This window comes from Periplaneta americana, chromosome 14 (genome assembly GCF_040183065.1).
Source record: "Periplaneta americana isolate PAMFEO1 chromosome 14, P.americana_PAMFEO1_priV1, whole genome shotgun sequence".
Classification (NCBI taxonomy): Eukaryota; Metazoa; Arthropoda; class Insecta; order Blattodea; family Blattidae; genus Periplaneta; species Periplaneta americana.
This window is the reverse complement of record NC_091130.1, coordinates 78,932,493-78,951,834: the sequence shown is the minus strand read 5'-3', so window position 1 is coordinate 78,951,834 and position 19,342 is coordinate 78,932,493. Positions and strand designations below refer to the sequence as shown.

General features: G+C 36.9%; 1 protein-coding gene and 6 non-coding genes across 8 annotated transcripts in view; 2 read left to right on the top strand and 5 right to left on the bottom strand.

Moving 5' to 3' along the window:
- Positions 1-4,510: 4,510 nt before the first annotated feature.
- Positions 4,511-4,582, bottom strand: TRNAS-GGA (transfer RNA serine (anticodon GGA)). Its single transcript has one exon. It is a non-coding gene; the product is annotated as a tRNA-Ser (tRNA).
- A 310-nt stretch (positions 4,583-4,892) lies between these two features.
- Positions 4,893-4,964, bottom strand: TRNAS-GGA (transfer RNA serine (anticodon GGA)). Its single transcript has one exon. It is a non-coding gene; the product is annotated as a tRNA-Ser (tRNA).
- A 310-nt stretch (positions 4,965-5,274) lies between these two features.
- Positions 5,275-5,346, bottom strand: TRNAS-GGA (transfer RNA serine (anticodon GGA)). The gene has a single exon. It is a non-coding gene; the product is annotated as a tRNA-Ser (tRNA).
- Positions 5,347-5,656: 310 nt separating this feature from the next.
- TRNAS-GGA (transfer RNA serine (anticodon GGA)) lies at positions 5,657-5,728 on the bottom strand. Its single transcript has one exon. It is a non-coding gene; the product is annotated as a tRNA-Ser (tRNA).
- A 453-nt stretch (positions 5,729-6,181) lies between these two features.
- On the top strand, positions 6,182-6,253 carry TRNAS-GGA (transfer RNA serine (anticodon GGA)). The gene has a single exon. It is a non-coding gene; the product is annotated as a tRNA-Ser (tRNA).
- A 310-nt stretch (positions 6,254-6,563) lies between these two features.
- On the top strand, positions 6,564-6,635 carry TRNAS-GGA (transfer RNA serine (anticodon GGA)). The gene has a single exon. It is a non-coding gene; the product is annotated as a tRNA-Ser (tRNA).
- Positions 6,636-6,676: 41 nt separating this feature from the next.
- The window catches only part of LOC138713998 (uncharacterized), a 64,134-nt gene continuing 51,468 nt past the window's right edge, over positions 6,677-19,342 (bottom strand). For both annotated transcript variants that reach the window (XM_069846570.1, XM_069846571.1), the window contains 2 exons: positions 8,292-8,445; positions 6,677-8,208 (listed from right to left, as the gene is read on the bottom strand). In XM_069846570.1, the coding sequence (XP_069702671.1) occupies positions 7,866-8,208; positions 8,292-8,445 (497 nt within the window). In that variant the 3' untranslated portion in view covers positions 6,677-7,865. The remainder of the gene's footprint in view (positions 8,209-8,291; positions 8,446-19,342) is intronic.

Below are 19,342 nucleotides of genomic sequence, written 5' to 3'. Positions count from 1 at the left end.
AATTTTTTAAAGTAAAAGAAATTGAGTGAATTTATACATTTTTTTCTTTTCGCTACTTTATACTATTACAATAAATCTGTTTTTTTCTTAAAATAATTTTGTTCGGATTAACCAGATTTTCGGATTAGCGTAGTTCGGATTAACGAGACTCTACTGTACTACGAACTTCGTCCTACTTCTTAGGCATCCAACATTACGTGGAAATGAAGCATGCAAACTAAAATAACCGAGTCTGTTGAAAACCGGTCAGAGACCTTATGTTCGGTTGAAGTTTTCCGAGTCTCTATAGAACCGATGTTCCCTAAACCTTTCTACTTATATTCGGTGCCTTTCTCCTTAATTCCTCAGCTCCCTGCGCTTTTAAGTTTTAGTTGCATACGGATGCCAGGCATATATCTTGCGAAGTTACGTACAGTAATGAATATAAGTAATTTTTCTTATTATTAATACACTGCCCATAAGATAAAAGTAGTCACTTCATTAAACCTGCATATATTTTCTCCATTGGTACAAATTACACTGAAAGTTGGAGTGAAAATAAATATTCTTCTATATTAATGAAACTTACAATTACATTAATATTATTCTAAGAGAACTCATTGTCATGTTTTTTTAAGAAAATTCTTAAACCAAAATCTCCCACATGTCACAGGTTAGTGAAATCCATATTAAAATGTTAGTGAAAGCAGTTAATATCGAGTATTGCCTCCCTTGGCATAGATGACTGCATTGCAACGCCTGTTCATGCTCCTGAAAGACACCATAGTTCTTCTTGTCGTAGAAGTCTCCATTCTTCCACTCAAGGGCTCGGGGTGTCTGCGGAGGTACATTTATCCGTCAAATACGTTGTTCCAGTTTATTCCAGACTTGTTCTATTGGATTTAAATCTGGACTTCTGGATAGCCACTCCATTACTTGCAGATTGTGCCCCTGCATGAATTCCTGCACATCGTTGGCAACATGTCCTCTGGCATTGTCATGCATAAACAATGCATTTTCCCCAAGTTGCCTCACTTGAGGAATAACATGAGGCTCTACGATCTCATTAATGTAACCTCTCGAGTTAATGTTCCATTTCTAACAATGATGAGCTCTGTTTTTATACTTAGACCATAACGGACCCACCTCCGTATGCAACAACAGGTTGTACTGCTTCAGGATGGAATCGATTTCCTCGTCGTCTCCAGACACGTCGACGACATTGATCCATACAAGTAAAACCGAGACTCATCAATGTCGCCAATGTCGTAACTGCCATTGAACATGTTCTGTGGGGAACTGCAATCTCATTCCACGGTGTATTATTTTGAGCAAGGGAACTTTAACGCGTCGTCGGGATCTTAAACCATCCTCTTTGAGCCTGTTTCTCATGATCTGATTGCTAATTTACTTCTCTGTAGCCCTGCTGTACGTCTTCCTATAGCTCTCGTGCTGTTATTTGGCGGTTCCGTAATGCTTGTAGACGCACAAAACGGTCGTGTGCAGGGGCTTTTTTTTCTCGATACATTTAGATACTGGACCACTGTCTTGAAAGCATTTCCAAATTTTCCATATCGTGACCTGTACAACCCCCTAGCATTCTTGCAACATACCTCTGTGAATGGCCCTCTTGCAGAAGTGTAACTGCAAGTTTGATGATAATTGCTTTCCTCATTGCCTTTCTTCGCTCTCGCGATCAGACATTGTGTTAAAAACAACAATTAAATTACGATTAAATCAGCCACACAATCAGCCAAATCCTAACACACAATCTGATTTATGCTATGTGAAGCTTTCAGATGGCTTCAACAACGAAAAACAAAACAATCGTGATGATATTAACTTTCATATAAGAAACAACATATTTATTTAGCGGTAGCTACTTTCTTGTAATTTTTTTCTTATACCACAATTTTTTTTAATTTCATCATTTAAATAGTGACTACTTTCATCTTTTGAGCAGTGTATTACTAAAAATTCACAAAATATATATTAAACAAATGAAACAAAATATAAAAAAAAACACATATGACATATTCTCGACTAGTAACTTATTGTGCAATGTTCAAACATGAGGGAGGAAATCAAGACATTACAAACTTCGTCTTATTTCATATGAAATAGTATCTTGCAATGTTCGAACATGACAACGGCAACAAAGACGTTACAAACTTCGTCTTATTTCATATGAAATAGTGGCCTGCAATGTTCGAACATGAGAGTGGCAACCAAGATTTTATAAACTTCGTCTTATTTCATATGACAAACTAATGCAAGATCTGTGCTAATATCCTTAAGTGGTTAAAACATGAAAAGGTGGGAGTGGTGGACAGCGATTTTTTTTTATAACAAGACGAAAAAAACATGACAGAGCGAAAATCGGAGAATATCGAACTCCAACATAATCGACAAACTTGAATAGAACATAGCGCCTGTAATGCACGACGAAGGGACAGCAAATATTTTTATAAAGTTGGTGAACAAACATGATGGGCCTCCTTCTCCAAGGTGAACATCGCCAAATATCAAATTTCGCCATACACGACAAAATAAACCGAACATAGCGTCTGTCATGCACGAGGATAATGTGTAGTATACAAATGAAATAATTTATTTTATTTAACAGGTTGGATAGTATGTTATACTTATGGATAACATTATGAAAATGAAAACATTTATTTAAAGGTTGAATTTTTTTTCGTTTATTAACAAGTGGATAGTATAAGTTGTAATAATTATGTATAGTATGAAAATAAAATATTTTTTTTCTATTTATTAACAGGTAGGGTACTCTAAGTTAGTTATGTGTAATATGAAAATGAAATAAGCTTATTTATTCTCCGGTTGAATATTGCAAGTTACAACGAATTATGCGTAGTATAAAATGAATTCATATATTTTATTTATTAACAGGTTGGATAAGTTATAATGATGTGCAGTATGGAAACGAAATAGTTTATTTTTATGGACTTATACAATTTATTTTATATTATGTGTTCATGTTATAATACTTCCATCATCCGTATAGTCACAAATCTTTTGTTACCGAGCAACTGTGATTTATTTAAATATTATGAGAAGAATGTTATAGTTACTTTTTGTGGGTAATTGGTATAGTAAAAAATTGTCATATATTTTTAAAACAAAATGTGATTTGCTTATATGTACGTATATGTCTGTGGATGTTTAATGTTAATTTTGTAATAAAAATTACCTATCCTTACATCTAAATATAACTTCACAAGATTTGTTCCAAAATCCATACGCAGCTAAAAGCATGAAAGGAAGGAACGGGAGGATAGAAGCTTGAAGGGCCAGGTTCGGGTTAGCTGGATAGATCCGCTTCCTCAAAGTAGACTTCGGTTTTTGTCACGCTCGACAAACTTTAACCGAACATAGCGCTTGAAAAGCACGACACTAGAAGAGAAAGACACAACGAATAGAAAGAAAGACGAAAAACTTGAAAAAGAAACTGAAGGCGAAAAAAATTGGGGTAAGGAAACGGGTGAAGATGAAAAAGGAGAAAGAGAGTAAGAAAAAAATACAAAGAAAGAGGCAAAGAAGAAGACAGAGGAAAATGGAGGACTAATGGGTATGGTTGAATCACTTAGCCCTATTATCACGTACTGATAAACGAGCTTTTCCTTTTCGTAGATGTTAGGACGTTATCAAAGACTGTTTTCATACCCGAATCCACTGACGGACGTGCAGTCGCCCGTGGCCAAATAAATATGAAAGAAAATGACAGGCAATGTAAGATCTAATTCGTAGTATCTATTAATTTGGTAAACCTCGTCTTTTTAAGAAAATAATTATAGTGTAATTTACATATTAGAAACTATGTAATAATTTCAAGGGTATGTGTTTTCATGTAATAAAAATAATTTAAAAAGACTTTAATAAAAACAAACATCAAGAATTATCCATTTCTGACTGTACGGACTTCAATATGACGAAACTAAACTCTACGTACCGGTACATAAAATTCCTGAAAGTGTCACGATTGCGTACGATTTCAGCGTATACATTATGAATGCTTGCTACATTTTTCCACAGATGGTTGAGCGACAGCGAAGAATAAGCGTACCAACATATCTGAATAGGAATCATAGCGGTCTTCAGTGTTTGGGACCTGATACACATTGTTTACGTAGGTTGGTTTTGAGTGTATTTAGTTAGAATTGTTTACGTTCCTTTAGTTTTCTATTGGATATGTTTCCTAAGTAGCAGAGGGTAGCTTAGATTAAATAGAGTAGAGTAGGTAGAATACCCCATATAATACAATATTTCTCACCTTTCTCGGTGAAATATAAATTTTATTTATTTACGTAACAAGATTTGCATCAAAAGAAATATTTTTAGCTAAGGTTAGGTAACGCGACGTAGACTTAGATAGCATAGAATAGGTAGGCCTAAGTATCTTAGATTAGATAGAGTATTTATTTTGATGTACCGAAGTACATATGATATTTCCATGCAGATATTCTGCTTTCTCAGATGATGAGAGAGAGATGGAACGGAGAAAAATTCTCTCCGGCGCCGGGATTTGAACCCGGGTTTTCAGCTCTCCGTGCTGATGCTTTAACCACTAAGCCACGCCGGATACAATCCCGACACCGTTGAGAATCGTCTCAGATTAAGCTCCATCTCTTGGGTTCCCTCTAGTGGCCGCCCTCTGCACTACGTCATAGATGTCTATGCACGCAGGACCGAAGTCCATACATGTGTAGAGGTGCACTCAGATGAGTGACTGGTTGGCCGGGGTCCGACGGTATGGGCGCCGTCTTTAAATCACAAAGTGATTTATTACGCATATCATATTTATTTTGATGTACCGAAGTACATATGATATTTCCATGCAGATATTCTGCTTTCTCAGATGATGAGAGAGAGATGGAACGGAGAAAAATTCTCTCCGGCGCCGGGATTTGAACCCGGGTTTTCAGCTCTCCGTGCTGATGCTTTAACCACTAAGCCACGCCGGATACAATCCCGACACCGTTGAGAATCGTCTCAGATTAAGCTCCATCTCTTGGGTTCCCTCTAGTGGCCGCCCTCTGCACTACGTCATAGATGTCTATGCACGCAGGACCGAAGTCCATACATGTGTAGAGGTGCACTCAGATGAGTGACTGGTTGGCCGGGGTCCGACGGTATGGGCGCCGTCTTTAAATCACAAAGTGATTTATTACGCATATCATATTTATTTTGATGTACCGAAGTACATATGATATTTCCATGCAGATATTCTGCTTTCTCAGATGATGAGAGAGAGATGGAACGGAGAAAAATTCTCTCCGGCGCCGGGATTTGAACCCGGGTTTTCAGCTCTCCGTGCTGATGCTTTAACCACTAAGCCACGCCGGATACAATCCCGACACCGTTGAGAATCGTCTCAGATTAAGCTCCATCTCTTGGGTTCCCTCTAGTGGCCGCCCTCTGCACTACGTCATAGATGTCTATGCACGCAGGACCGAAGTCCATACATGTGTAGAGGTGCACTCAGATGAGTGACTGGTTGGCCGGGGTCCGACGGTATGGGCGCCGTCTTTAAATCACAAAGTGATTTATTACGCATATCATATTTATTTTGATGTACCGAAGTACATATGATATTTCCATGCAGATATTCTGCTTTCTCAGATGATGAGAGAGAGATGGAACGGAGAAAAATTCTCTCCGGCGCCGGGATTTGAACCCGGGTTTTCAGCTCTCCGTGCTGATGCTTTAACCACTAAGCCACGCCGGATACAATCCCGACACCGTTGAGAATCGTCTCAGAATAAGCTCCATCTCTTGGGTTCCCTCTAGTGGCCGCCCTCTGCACTACGTCATAGATGTCTATGCACGCAGGACCGAAGTCCATACATGTGTAGAGGTGCACTCAGATGAGTGACTCATCTCCGTTCCATCTCTCTCTCATCATCTGAGAAAGCAGAATATCTGCATGGAAATATCATATGTACTTCGGTACATCAAAATAAATATGATATGCGTAATAAATCACTTTGTGATTTAAAGACGGCGCCCATACCGTCGGACCCCGGCCAACCAGTCACTCATCTGAGTGCACCTCTACACATGTATGGACTTCGGTCCTGCGTGCATAGACATCTATGACGTAGTGCAGAGGGCGGCCACTAGAGGGAACCCAAGAGATGGAGCTTAATCTGAGACGATTCTCAACGGTGTCGGGATTGTATCCGGCGTGGCTTAGTGGTTAAAGCATCAGCACGGAGAGCTGAAAACCCGGGTTCAAATCCCGGCGCCGGAGAGAATTTTTCTCCGTTCCATCTCTCTCTCATCATCTGAGAAAGCAGAATATCTGCATGGAAATATCATATGTACTTCGGTACATCAAAATAAATATGATATGCGTAATAAATCACTTTGTGATTTAAAGACGGCGCCCATACCGTCGGACCCCGGCCAACCAGTCACTCATCTGAGTGCACCTCTACACATGTATGGACTTCGGTCCTGCGTGCATAGACATCTATGACGTAGTGCAGAGGGCGGCCACTAGAGGGAACCCAAGAGATGGAGCTTAATCTGAGACGATTCTCAACGGTGTCGGGATTGTATCCGGCGTGGCTTAGTGGTTAAAGCATCAGCACGGAGAGCTGAAAACCCGGGTTCAAATCCCGGCGCCGGAGAGAATTTTTCTCCGTTCCATCTCTCTCTCATCATCTTAGATAGAGTAGTTTAGGTGGGTAACGTACAATTGGTAGTGTTGCATAAATAGTGTAGATTAGCTAGCTTAGGTTACTGAATAGAATGTAAAGTGTAGTTTTTCGTGGCATAAGCCACGAGTTCAGTTAGGTATGGTTACTTTTTTCGTTATGTTCGCAATGTTTCTATGACGATTTTACTACCTAACTAAAGTGTTGTAAAGATGCCGCTGTGCAAGCCACTATTGCAATAAAACCAAAAATTGCGTGATGAATGCCACCATATTTACGTCTGCACAACTAGATAATTAACAAAATATTTTTACAGAATTTAGATACCAACAGTATTTTGATATTATGACGAACTACGTACTTTAATTTCTGCACAAGAAAATAAAGTTGATTAGGTTAGTCACAATTTTTTTTTTTAGAATGGCATAGCTCTTTGCCGTTATTAGCACATACTGTATGAGCGTGGCTCACAGATTTCGCTAGTGTCGAGAAACATAGACCACCTAGTTCGTCAAAGACTATCCAGGGTACATCACAGAGGAATGGCTCACGACAAGAAGAACTTGGCTGTGAGATCAAACTGCGCATGCGCGGATTTCTCATGCGCTGCCAGCGTGATCCTTATCTGGATTTATTTTCGCGTGCAAATCAAAAAATTCCCTTCGTACTCCGGTTATACACCTTGGTTAAAAGATTAGGTTTGGTTAGTTTAGGTTTTTATTAACCAAGACCGGGCATGCGCAGTTTGATCTGACAAGAAAGTTCCTGTCGTGAACCGCACGTCACACAAGAGGTCGGTGTTCAAAGGAGACTACTCATTTATCCAAAATATTCCTCTATATGTATGAAGATGAAAGTGTGTTCTGTATAAAATGCGAGCTACAACTAAAGCCATGAATTTTATCACAATACAAGTCTACATTAATTTAGTATAATAAGCGATTGTATTGTACATGTCTGGAAAGAGACCCAAGAAGTCAATAAAAGCGGAGATTCACACAGTCTTGAAATTACAAGGTCCTTATGTTCCCATTCACTAACTTCATAGAGAAATATCCCAAGCAACGCTACAGTGTAGCACTTATGGCCGGTTTTTCGATAATGACTCATTACTTCATTAGTTAGCAATCATTAAGGTTATTAGTTCCCGTAATTTTATTCTCACGCAGTTACAAAAGTGGAAACGTCGTTTTATGGAACTCGTTACTTCAAATCTTGTGACGTTGATAGGCGACGCAGAGTTTGAAGGAATTCAATCTGGGCTAACATTTTATTATCCGAGGAAAGAGCTTTAAACTGTGGAAGAAGAGACAAAAGAAACATCCTGTCTGCATCTTCTTCTCTTGTCTGTTGTGTGTGTTCCAACATAGAGATTAAACGATTCTCAAGAGAGTCTTGTACTTTCCGCTTCTTGGGAGCTGTTTTTGCGAACTCTGTCTCCGGAGTCTGTGCAGATGTGTATGTTGTGGGTTCTTCGTCTTCGTCAAATGGACTTTCCTCTTCATTGCCTTCTTCTGATACTAACAATGATGTATTTTCTGAAGTTCTGAAAACAATTAAAATATTCCAATAAATATATGTTTTCAAAGGCAATAAATGAAGTATAGATAATTATATAATTATTCTTACGGTCGTCTTTTTAATGATGGCACCAAGAAACTTAATTGGTTAAAGAAAACATATTTTTTCTTCCGCGGTGCTCCACTTCTGCTTTTTTCGGCCTCTTTATATGCCTTCATGAATGAGTCTCTTATAGAGCGCCAGCGTGTTTGAACAATTTTTGCTGCAACGTAAACAAATCAGTATCAACCGCAGTCTTAATTATTATGGGTGACTAGATCATAATTATTTATTAATTGCCTAGATACGAGATACGTAATACAGTAAATTATTCTCTCACTGACATTAAGGATTTATAATGTCCGCGCAGAAGTTTTGGATTACCATGAAAACACAACAACAAGAAACTAATATTTCATTGTATTCAATATAATATGTGACTTTAAAATAATATTCTATACTAATAATAAATCTGTAAGCGAAATTTTTCTGGTAATTTTCGCTTTTCCAAAAATAATTGGTGTTAACATGTATAATTAATCATCCTGAAACCGAAAATCGCTTTTTTGAAATTTTTTTTTGCATGTCTATCTGTCTGTCTGTCTGTCTGGATGTTTGTTACCTTTTCACGCGATAATGGCTGAACGGATTTCGATGAAAATTGGAACATAAATTAAGTTCGTTGAAACTTAGATTTTAGGCTATATGGCATTTAAAATACTTTATTTAAAAGGGGGGTTATAAGGGGGCCTGAATTAAAAAAACCGAAATATCTCGCTTATTATTGATTTTTGTGAAAAATGTTACATAACAAAAGTTTCTTTAAAAATGATTTCCGATACGTTTCATTCCAGACAAAATTATGATAGGACTGATATTTAACTCTGTCTGTCTGTCTGGATGTTTGTTACCTTTTCACGCGATATTGACTGAACGGATTTCGATGAAAATTGGAATATAAATTAAGTTCGTTGTAACTTAAAATCTATATTAATAATAAATCTGTAGCCGAAATTTTTCTGGTAATTTTCGATTTTCCAAAAATAATGGTCTTAACATATATAATTAACCACCTTGAAACCGAAAATCGCTTTTTTGAAATTTTTGTTTGTATGTCTGTCTGTCTGTCTGAATGTTTGTTATCTTTTCACGCTTTAATGGCTGGAACGATTTATATGAAAATTGGAATATAAATTAAGTTCGTTGTAACTTAGAATTTAGGCTATATGGCATTCAAAATATTTTACTTAAAGGGGGGTTATAAGGGGGCTTGAATTAAATAAATCGAAATATCTCCCTTATTATTAATTTTCGTGAAAAATGTTACATAACAAAAGTTTCTTTAAAAATAATTTTCGATAAGTTTTATTCTATGCAAAATTTTGATAGGACTGATATTTAATGAGAAATGAGTTTTAAAATTACAATAACAACGCCATCTTAAGCGGCTGAAATGAAATAAAAACAAATGACTTCGTTTATAAGAGGCCTTGGACAACATCAAGCGAAAGCTATTAAACATAGACTACAGAGAATGTTTTTGTGTTTGTATGAAGTAATATCGAAAGCTAATTAACCATTTGTATAATTAATTATTATTTCATCATTGGAAAGTGTAGTTTCTCTGGATGGACATAATGCTATAATGTTATTACAGTAACGTCTGAGTGAATTGAGGACAGGTAAGATTAAAATAGCGCATTAATTATTTAATTAAGTAACATATTAAACGATTTATCCTTCTATCAAACACGAATGTTCCCTGGATCAAATGTCCTATTTTAATTATGTAATTACTTTATATTTATTTCTAACGGATGCAGCGGAGCGCACGGGTACGGCTAGTACAAAAATATAACATTAATTTTGTCTTCAACATTAATTGGCTAAAATTACAGCTATATATTCTATTACCGGCAGTAAATTCTGATTCACTATCTGGATTTACAAAAACATATAATTATTCTGTATAAAAATATTAGTAGTTCGTCTACATAATTCACTTACACACTCCTAACGTTACCATCTACCAAATACACCGAACAACAGAGCGGCATTCAACAACAGAAATGTTTCATTCGGAGCTTTATTGATGAATTTTAACATTTTCTCTCTGGTCTGAACTTCCGTCTTTTTCACTTCAAACCCTTTTGATCCTTGCTTAAAAACCCATCAACTTATGATAATTATAGGTACAGTAGAGCGTCTCGTTTAGGCACAGTGACAACGTAAATAAAGTGCAGGTAACGTGTGGGAGGAGGACGAGCCGTACGATAAACACGAAGGATGCACAAGGTTTTAGTTACATTTATGGGGAGCATTAATTGAAATTATATTTTCCAAAAACAATCAAATTGCATAACGTTATCATATACACATTTTAACAAACAAGCAATTGTAACGTTGAAATAATTCAATATAACAAACCAAATTTTGCTACTTACATGATGTTGCTTTCAAGCAGCATTTTTACGGTCATGAATTTCATTTTCTGTATGACTAACATAATATCATCGTCTTCTGTGGCCGAATTAACAAAACTATAGTATATTGTCTGGACTGTATCTGAATAAATTGAACTTTCAGAAGGGATAATTATGTTTAGGAAATAGTGTTGTCACTTCAGGTCAGTATATTGCAGTTTTGTTAATTCGACCACAGAAGACGGTTATTTCAACGTTACAGTTTTATTGCTTGTTTGTTAAAATGTGTATATTATAACGTTATGCAATTTGTTTTCTTTTGTTTTGTTGTTTAATTTAAATTAATGCTCCTTCATAAACGTTGTAACTAAAACCTTGTACATCCCTCGTGTTTATCATACGGCTCGTCCTCCCCCCCCCCCAAATGTTACCTGCACTTTGTTTACGTTTCACTGTGCCTAAACGAGACGCTCTACTGTATACAAATTAGAAAAGAACCTGCTCCACAGTCCACTCGTCGACACTGCGCAGAACGTAGTAGTGGGGATCAGTTGTGTCCTAGAGCCGCTCCGTGACATCGTCTCCCATCAAGTCCGTTTTACAAGTTAAAAAATTTATTATCTATTTTTATATATTTAATACTCTAACTTCCTTATTTGTAATTAAATTTCAATGAAGGAGTACGAATGAATAATAAGCCTAGTGTTTCTGGCAGGCCATTAAAATTAAAGTGATGCTAGGGCAGTTATTTATAACGTTGCCAAATATTTCCAAAAATAAAAGGATTTAATTTGAAATATATTATTCAGTCGACAAGTAAAGCTTCGGAAGTTTGTATCAGCTGGGTGAAGAGACTATTAGAAGAACCACTGGCAATGTCAAATTTTCAACCCTGAAGAGGAAGTCTGAAGAGAGACAAAAGAAAGTGAAGGTCGATTACTTTGCTGAGGAAGTTTTTAGAAGGAAAAGACTCGATTATTAGGCCAATACTATAAAGAGAATTACGTCAACTTTGGCAACACTTAATGTTGATTTACAGAACCGTGGAAGGTTAAAATGCAGAGTACCTGACAAAACTCATTCTCTAACTAGCATTCAATTTGAAGAAATGTGTGTCAAGAAAAAACTTCTTATTTTAAAACCCCCAAATTGATTCCTGGCGTGCTAATTGCCTCCGAACAATTGGAAAATACCGTCAACAGAAGAGAAAAGTTATATATCTAGATAGGACATTCGATTTTGCTAGAATGAAAATATTGCAAGAGTAGAGACTACCCTACATATTGAATGTACCGATTCAGCTATTTCAGTTTGTTGACTTTATGTCGACATCTGCTAATCTCAATGCGATATTTACTATTTGAAATAATAAGTTATTATGTAAAAGAAGACCTAAAATTAAAAACAAATTGGATAAATAGAGCAACAGGAACGATTGATGTAAACTAATTGCAGAAAAAAAAGAGGGAATTTTCAAAAGCTTTAAGGTTTTTTAAAATAATCGCGCTTGGTTGAAACTTGCACTAAAACTAGACGTAAGTGCAAGTTAAACCAACATAAATTGAAATAGACATATGACAGAAAATGAGACATTAAATGTACAGTAAGGTCCGAAAGTCTTGTCACCCCCCCCCTTGTTAGTATGTTAATGTGTATCCATTTTGAACATGTCATAGCAGATGTGTGACAATGGTTGATACTTTACGTTCCAGCTTGTTTAGTGGTCCAGTGGTCAGTATGGGCACTATCATTGTCGCGGCACAAAACGATGCGGCGCCATGTCCTGTGTGAAATTTTCCGCAGCAAAGGCGGTGTGATTTCCTTGTGGGGAAAAATTAAGCAGCATGTCTCAAAACATCGATACCAGACAATTGAAGATTTGAAGCAAACTGTTAGAGAGGTATTCAGAGAAATCACGCCGCCTTTGCTGCGGAAAATTTCACACAGGACATGGCGCCGCATCATTTTGTGCCGCGACAATGACGGTCCCATACTGATTTTCTGGATCTGGAACGTAAAGTATCAAGCATTGTCACACATCTGCTATGTCATGTTCAAAATGGATGCACATCAACATACAAATAAGAGAGGGGGATAAGACTGTTAGACCTTACTGTACATTTATTACTACAGGGACATCATTTTATTCTTACTTCAATTTTTATTGTACCTGAGTTTTTTAATGTACTTCACTCCCACCCCTTCTATTAATGAAGTTCCAGCTGTCCTCCACACAGAACCAAGGCCGCATTGGCCACCATTGGCCGAGCTTCACATCACTGTCCTACACAATAATAGTAAGAATTAAGTGACTTTCATAAACCCGTTCGTTTGGCACAATGATTGCAATTTCATGTGGAGACTTAAAACGTAAGTTCCGAGTGTCATTACTAGAAACAGGATTCCCATGCAAATGCATGTTTTTGTATAAGCTTGCTACAGTTCTCAAACTTTGTAAATATTCGTTTCATGGCTTAGTGATTCGAAATATGTATACTGGGTGTTCATTTCAAAGTGTGTCATGACGTCACTGTTGTGAGTCAGCGATTTGATGCGAGTTTCAGCTTGTATGTCAGAGAAGTTGCCTATTAATCAAGGCGTTCAATCTGAACTTGAGAACGTGTACGGTATAACTTGAACGTCGTAGCAACAGATGGCGGTCTGTAAAGTCTGTGTGCTACCATAACCTCTTTCGAACTGTGTTTTGCGCGGGCAAGTCGTATGCATGGTATTTGTTATCATCGGTTGCGTACGGTAACATTCCACAATACAAATCAAATGCTCCGAGTCCATGTTGACAGTCGAAGTTAATGTCAACAAACACGTAAGTAATCGTCTTAACCCTCTCCACATATCCCGACAGTAAGAAAAAACTCACCTCAGTACGTGTTTCCAAACAGTTCACATTCCTCCCACTACCGGCGTTACCGTACGTATCGGTACTTGCTAGGAAACTTCTCTGGCACATAAGTAATATTCCTCTGTGGAATTGTAGGAAGATTGAATTCTCTAGGCTCAACGACTAGCCATATGACGGCATACAGCAAGCCATGACACACTTTGAACTGAACACGCAGTACTTTTTCCGTGCTTATTTGCATGTTTTGGTCTTTTTAGTGGTAAATTCATGTATAATGTATGTTTTTTTTTAGATTTCAAGTTTAATAATGCATATTTTGAAGTTTATGTTGCATATTACGTGCATTTTTATAGTTTCATTGCACATTTTATATTAAATCGCATGATACTGCATTTTATAAATGTTGCCTCGTAGAGTTTGGTATACTTGGCTCGGAAACATGACGGCCTCTCTTCTTGGAATTGGTAATCCCTCATAAACCCCCATCCTCTACTCAACTCCTAGCCGCGTGGCAGAAATACAATAGATCCCAGCATTGCCAAATCTAGTAGTCATTGCCTCTACCTGTTGGGTTTCACCCATTCTCAGTGTCTTTGTCGACGTGTTGTTTTATACCACTGTGCGCTTCAATATGTCTAATTTATTCCGGCCATGATTAATGAGTGTTGGAGGAGATGATCCGCAGTCAGGCCTCCTGATACACCTGAAGATCCAGGACCATCACGACAAAAACAACAAATAACATCGTCGAAATCGTCGAAGAAAACAGAATATCTTATTTGCAGAGGAGCGTAGCTAAGAAAACAAAGTGTTAAAATTGTGTCTGACGTTAGAAATTCTATCCATAAAGTAATCGAAAGTTCAGGCAGTTTAATAAGTATAAATCTTAACCACTTAACATCGGACGCAACCGGCGGAGTTGGATATGTGGGCATAGAAATTAAGAATTACGGTTCACCAACTAAAGAGAAAATAAACAAATTAAAACAGAATTCGGTAAGATAGACGATTTTATATGTGATTTACTTCGCCGAACAGTATGTGAACAGTACGCGAAAGAGATATCGCCAACAGCAACACCATCCTTAGGAACCTAAATAATGGCATTATTCACAGCAGTGCTTAAAAGTTTTCTAACTTACAGCAGTGAATTAAATGTTTTTAAATCACTCTCTACATGATAACCAACATATTAGCAATAGTAAAATGAATATATATATATGAACTTCTTCGCCAACAACACATTACAAAGAAAAGCCCTATAATTTAAAATTAAATTTACATAACAGTAATGAATCAAATATTGTATAGCACACTAGAGTAAACAGATTTTATGCGTTCGTGGAAATTATCACCCAAGGCGAAGCTGATAAAATCTAACTTTACTCTTTTGTACTATAAATTCTATAACTATTCAATGATCACAGTTTCAGAAAATTTTACCGGCGCAACATTCTTAATTAAGTATAAAATTCTGGAACTTCAATAACATGAGAATTTAACACTTATTATAGAAGTTTGCATTTTTTTGTTTATTTAAGCAAAACATGTTAACGAAAATATAAATATAAAGTGTTTTTAAAATAAGTTTGTTCATTTTTACACCAATTTTGTTGTAGTAATTACAAATTAAGGTATATTTACAAAGATAATATAGTCTCGCTGAAAATCGCGGTTTCACGGAACACAGTTTGAAAAACGTTCGCAAATCACAATGACTTCAAGAATTGGCAACTCGGCTAAGGGTTTATCCCTTGCACGTGCCTGCAGTTAACTGGTGAAGGGGATGAGGGAAGGTCGTCATGTTTTCGTGCGAAGTATATTTCTGAGCTTGCAATATTTGAGTATATGTACTGAAAAATATAAGTGAAATGCTGTTTGCATGGTTTCTACCTGAGGACTTTGATCCTTACCAGCTAATCCTCTCATTGTATTGTCACATTGGAATTCCACACTCCTGTTCTATACAAGTCTTACCCAGAGGCTCAAATTATTATTAGAAGGATGCCTCTTCTGCTCCCTCCCATACTTCGTAGTTTGGCGACAATAGCACTAACATGCTTCCCCTAACATGCCTTTAATTTGGACAGGCAGATAGGTAGAAGGTCTGTAGTAGGCTACATGTACAGGTGTTTTGTGAATTAGCTACTGTATTTGTGTTCTGTGGTGATCTGTGAAGTGTTGTAATGCCCACGATTAACTGTTCGAGAAGATATCTTGTGGCACAGTGAATCAAGAGAAAAGGATATCTTAGAAATTTGGAAAGATTGTTAGTAGTACATTGTGCCATTTGAAAATAAAATGTAAGTTTCAATTTTGATAGGGCATATTTTCAGTGTTTTTTTTCCTTCTTTGTGCATATTTGTCCATTTGATATGGCATGGATGCGTGCATATTTTACGATTTGATAGTGCATGAAAATCCTGTCTCTAGTCATTACCAAGCTATTATAATCAGCACCATCATCTTCATCTTTATACAGTAAGCCGTGAAGATTTTATGCTGCAGACCTAAATTTACTCTACAAGATTATTCTATCCAAACAAACTTTTTTTCCCATCAGTTATGCCTATTGTTTACAAATTTTGCCTCTAAATATAATGTAAATATCTCATACGCGGTCTTTCCAGTGGTCTTCGTCCCGGACGTTTTTCTTCTGTGACACACTTCATTTCTCTTTCCGGTGGAGCTTTCATCACATGCACATTAAATTGTACATTTCATTTTTTTCTCATTCTCCATCCTCGGCTAATATTATCTTGAAGTGATCTAAATGTTTTCCTCGACACTATTCTTTCAAATGTTTTCAATTCGGATTTTTAACGTTTTGTTGAAGTCAAGTTCAAGTCTCAGATCCATAGCTAAGGATAGAGAGGATTATGCCCTTGTATAAATATTTATGTATACTTGAAACTATCCAGCTCTTCCATAATATGTTCAATAAGAATATAATAAGCCTTGTTTACAAATTTGAGTCTGTTGTTAATTGTACTTCAATTAATTGTACTTCAATTTTTATTGTACCTGAGCTTTTGAATGTAAGGTAGGTGTCCTTGATATGGTCATACTAAGGTTTGAGAATTTTTCTAGCCCCCATTTTGAAAAAAAATGTAAACTACTTTTTTCTTACTCGTTCTCAGTCTAATAGACTTTCTTAAAACAATTTCCTTTCCCAATAAAAATAGCTTTAATTGTCCAAAAAGTCCCAATTCCAAAAGTCTACCTAGTGGCCATATCAGGAACATGTGCACATGATATGGCCACCCTTATTCCATGTTCTACAAATCGTGATTGCTTTCAGTTCGACAGCGCAGTTGTGCTAAAATTAAATAATTTTGGTGTAAAATGAATAAACATGATACTTAATAATCTTTTTTATAATTCAAAAGTGTAGTCAAAACAGATTTTTCCATCAAAAATTAAGTTGCTTACAAAATTGACATAAAAATTTAACTTCAAAAAACAAAAATGAATAATCATTCAAGAGAAGAGTACTTACAAGACAAAAATAAGATTTTGAAAACAAATTACTGATCGCAATTGGGACAAATAAAAATGTCTTTGTCAGCAGCAGTGAGGCAACACACTCTTCGTGGTAGAAATTCTCACAGACTCCACAGAGTCGCATGTCTTTGACTTCGTCCTCCTGACAAACCGTTTTAAAGGGACTACTGCTCGTGTTTCGACAATTTTTTGAAGAGGAACCCTGACGTTGGACGACGCAAAGATCAAAGACTGAACCCAGCCAGGGCTCAGAATGTTAGGAGTCAATGGATAACCTACAGAAGACAAACGGAATATTCTCTGGCACAGCTGTTTTCTTGTTTGACTTCTTTAATGGGCCATCTTTCTCCATATAGCGGCGTAAAGTACGTTCAGGTACACAAAACGTTTTACTTGCGCCTTGAACTGAGAACTTTCCATTCTTTATACCGCTCACTGCCTTGGACATGGCTTCTTCAGCCCATAATCCCCTCTTATTCATGTTGACCGACATTATTTTATACCTGAAAGAAAATTTCTAAAGCTTCCACTAAAGTGAATATTTATGTTATATGGACTGTATTGTCTACCAATGCCAAACATTTCCAGCACATTTGCAAAAAAAAAAGTTTCCATTACAACGTAACATATTTTCTACCGATTCAGATTAAAAAAACACATGATTATGACGTCATTTTTTCTTACAATACAAAATTTTTGCGTAATCCCAGCTATAAGGCATGTAAATTTGTCAGGTGAAAAAATAAAAGTAAAATGAACTTGATATGGCCATGGTGCATTTCATATGGCCATATCAGGAGCAGGTAAGCTTTCACGAAAATCGTTTGATTATGAACAACTCGTAAAAGATACGCCAACAACGACAACACCAATCAACAGAACATTAAAAACTGAATAGAGTACGATGGTTTTCATGAAACAAGTATTTGAAAAACATGCATAAAACAAAGGAGACTTGCCAGAGAAAAATAAGAAGAGGTCAAATGAAAAACGCAAAACAGGCAACTGACGTCATATTGCTCAACCTGACTGGGTGGGACACGATCATGTGACATACCAGGATTCCCTTTCATTGGATGCTGCTGCACTTTAGCGGTTATTTTGGTTAACTAACTCACAATAGAGGGGTGGCCATATCAGGAACATGACCATAACAGGAGCACCCACCTTACTTCACTCCCACCTCTTCTACTAATGAAGTTCCAACTGTTCTCCACACAGAACCAAGGCCGCATATTTTAAACAGTACTGAGTTAATGGGTATAGTACGTTCCAGAAATATGTTCCCGTTTTCCAGTGACGAAAGAGGTTTCAATATTGAATCATATTTTCGCACAGGTACTGTCGTCCGTTTGCCTACGTCGCATCTCGATTTCTCCCACCTGCTTTTGCTCGCCCCTCTGTAAAGAATAGTGGCTGGGCTGTCTTAGCTCTTTTCTGAAATCATTAATTTCTGTTAGGAATTGGACGTCTACGTAATATTGTACAACTGTTTAAAATAACTTAAATAAAAGGGCCTCGTTAAGTAATTAACTGTCACGTGATTTCCCCCCTTTTTACGATCCTGCGACATAACCACTTGGAAGGAAAGTAGATAGCATGTCTGAGTAATTTTATCTGTGCGGGTCGGACAGAAGTGAAGATTGAATTTACAGTATTTAAGGTACTCTTTTACAGAGTAGGTACAGAATTATTTCAACATGAGTTACTAGTACGAAGGACGAAACTGGTAATTGGAATTAGATACAATAGTCTATAGTGCGATAATATGCACAAAAGAACTGAAGCCTGTATCAAAATGAACGGCCACCATTTTCAAAAATGAATTTAAATATCCATATTATGATTATTTTTCAATTTAACTTCATTCTCTATATTGTACGCTAATGTGCTGTAGACAGTGTAATAGACACACTGCATAATGAATACGTTCGCATGGATAGCTCAATTCGTGAGTAAAAACTGTCAGTTTAAGCACACGTTCAACGTCTTCATTATACATATGACGGTAGAAATCGCTCTGCATTAAGTCCAGGTTACTGACTTGGCTTTTCGAGGGCTGAGCCCGAAATGGGTCCTCGCACTTATGCTTCAGCCAATTGTGAGTCCTATATATGCGATGACTGTCTAAGTGCGACAAGTGGACTGGGTGCCATTGGTGAATCCGATGCTGACAGGTGGGTAATTCTGCATTAACCCTGACAGCCAGGTCTTATTCTATGACAAATAGCCTAATAAATACCACAGCCTAAGAACTTCCTATATCAGCATCGAAAACCCCTAAGACTTCAGCCTATTTTTAACTATTGCATATGATAGATGAAATAGATTGT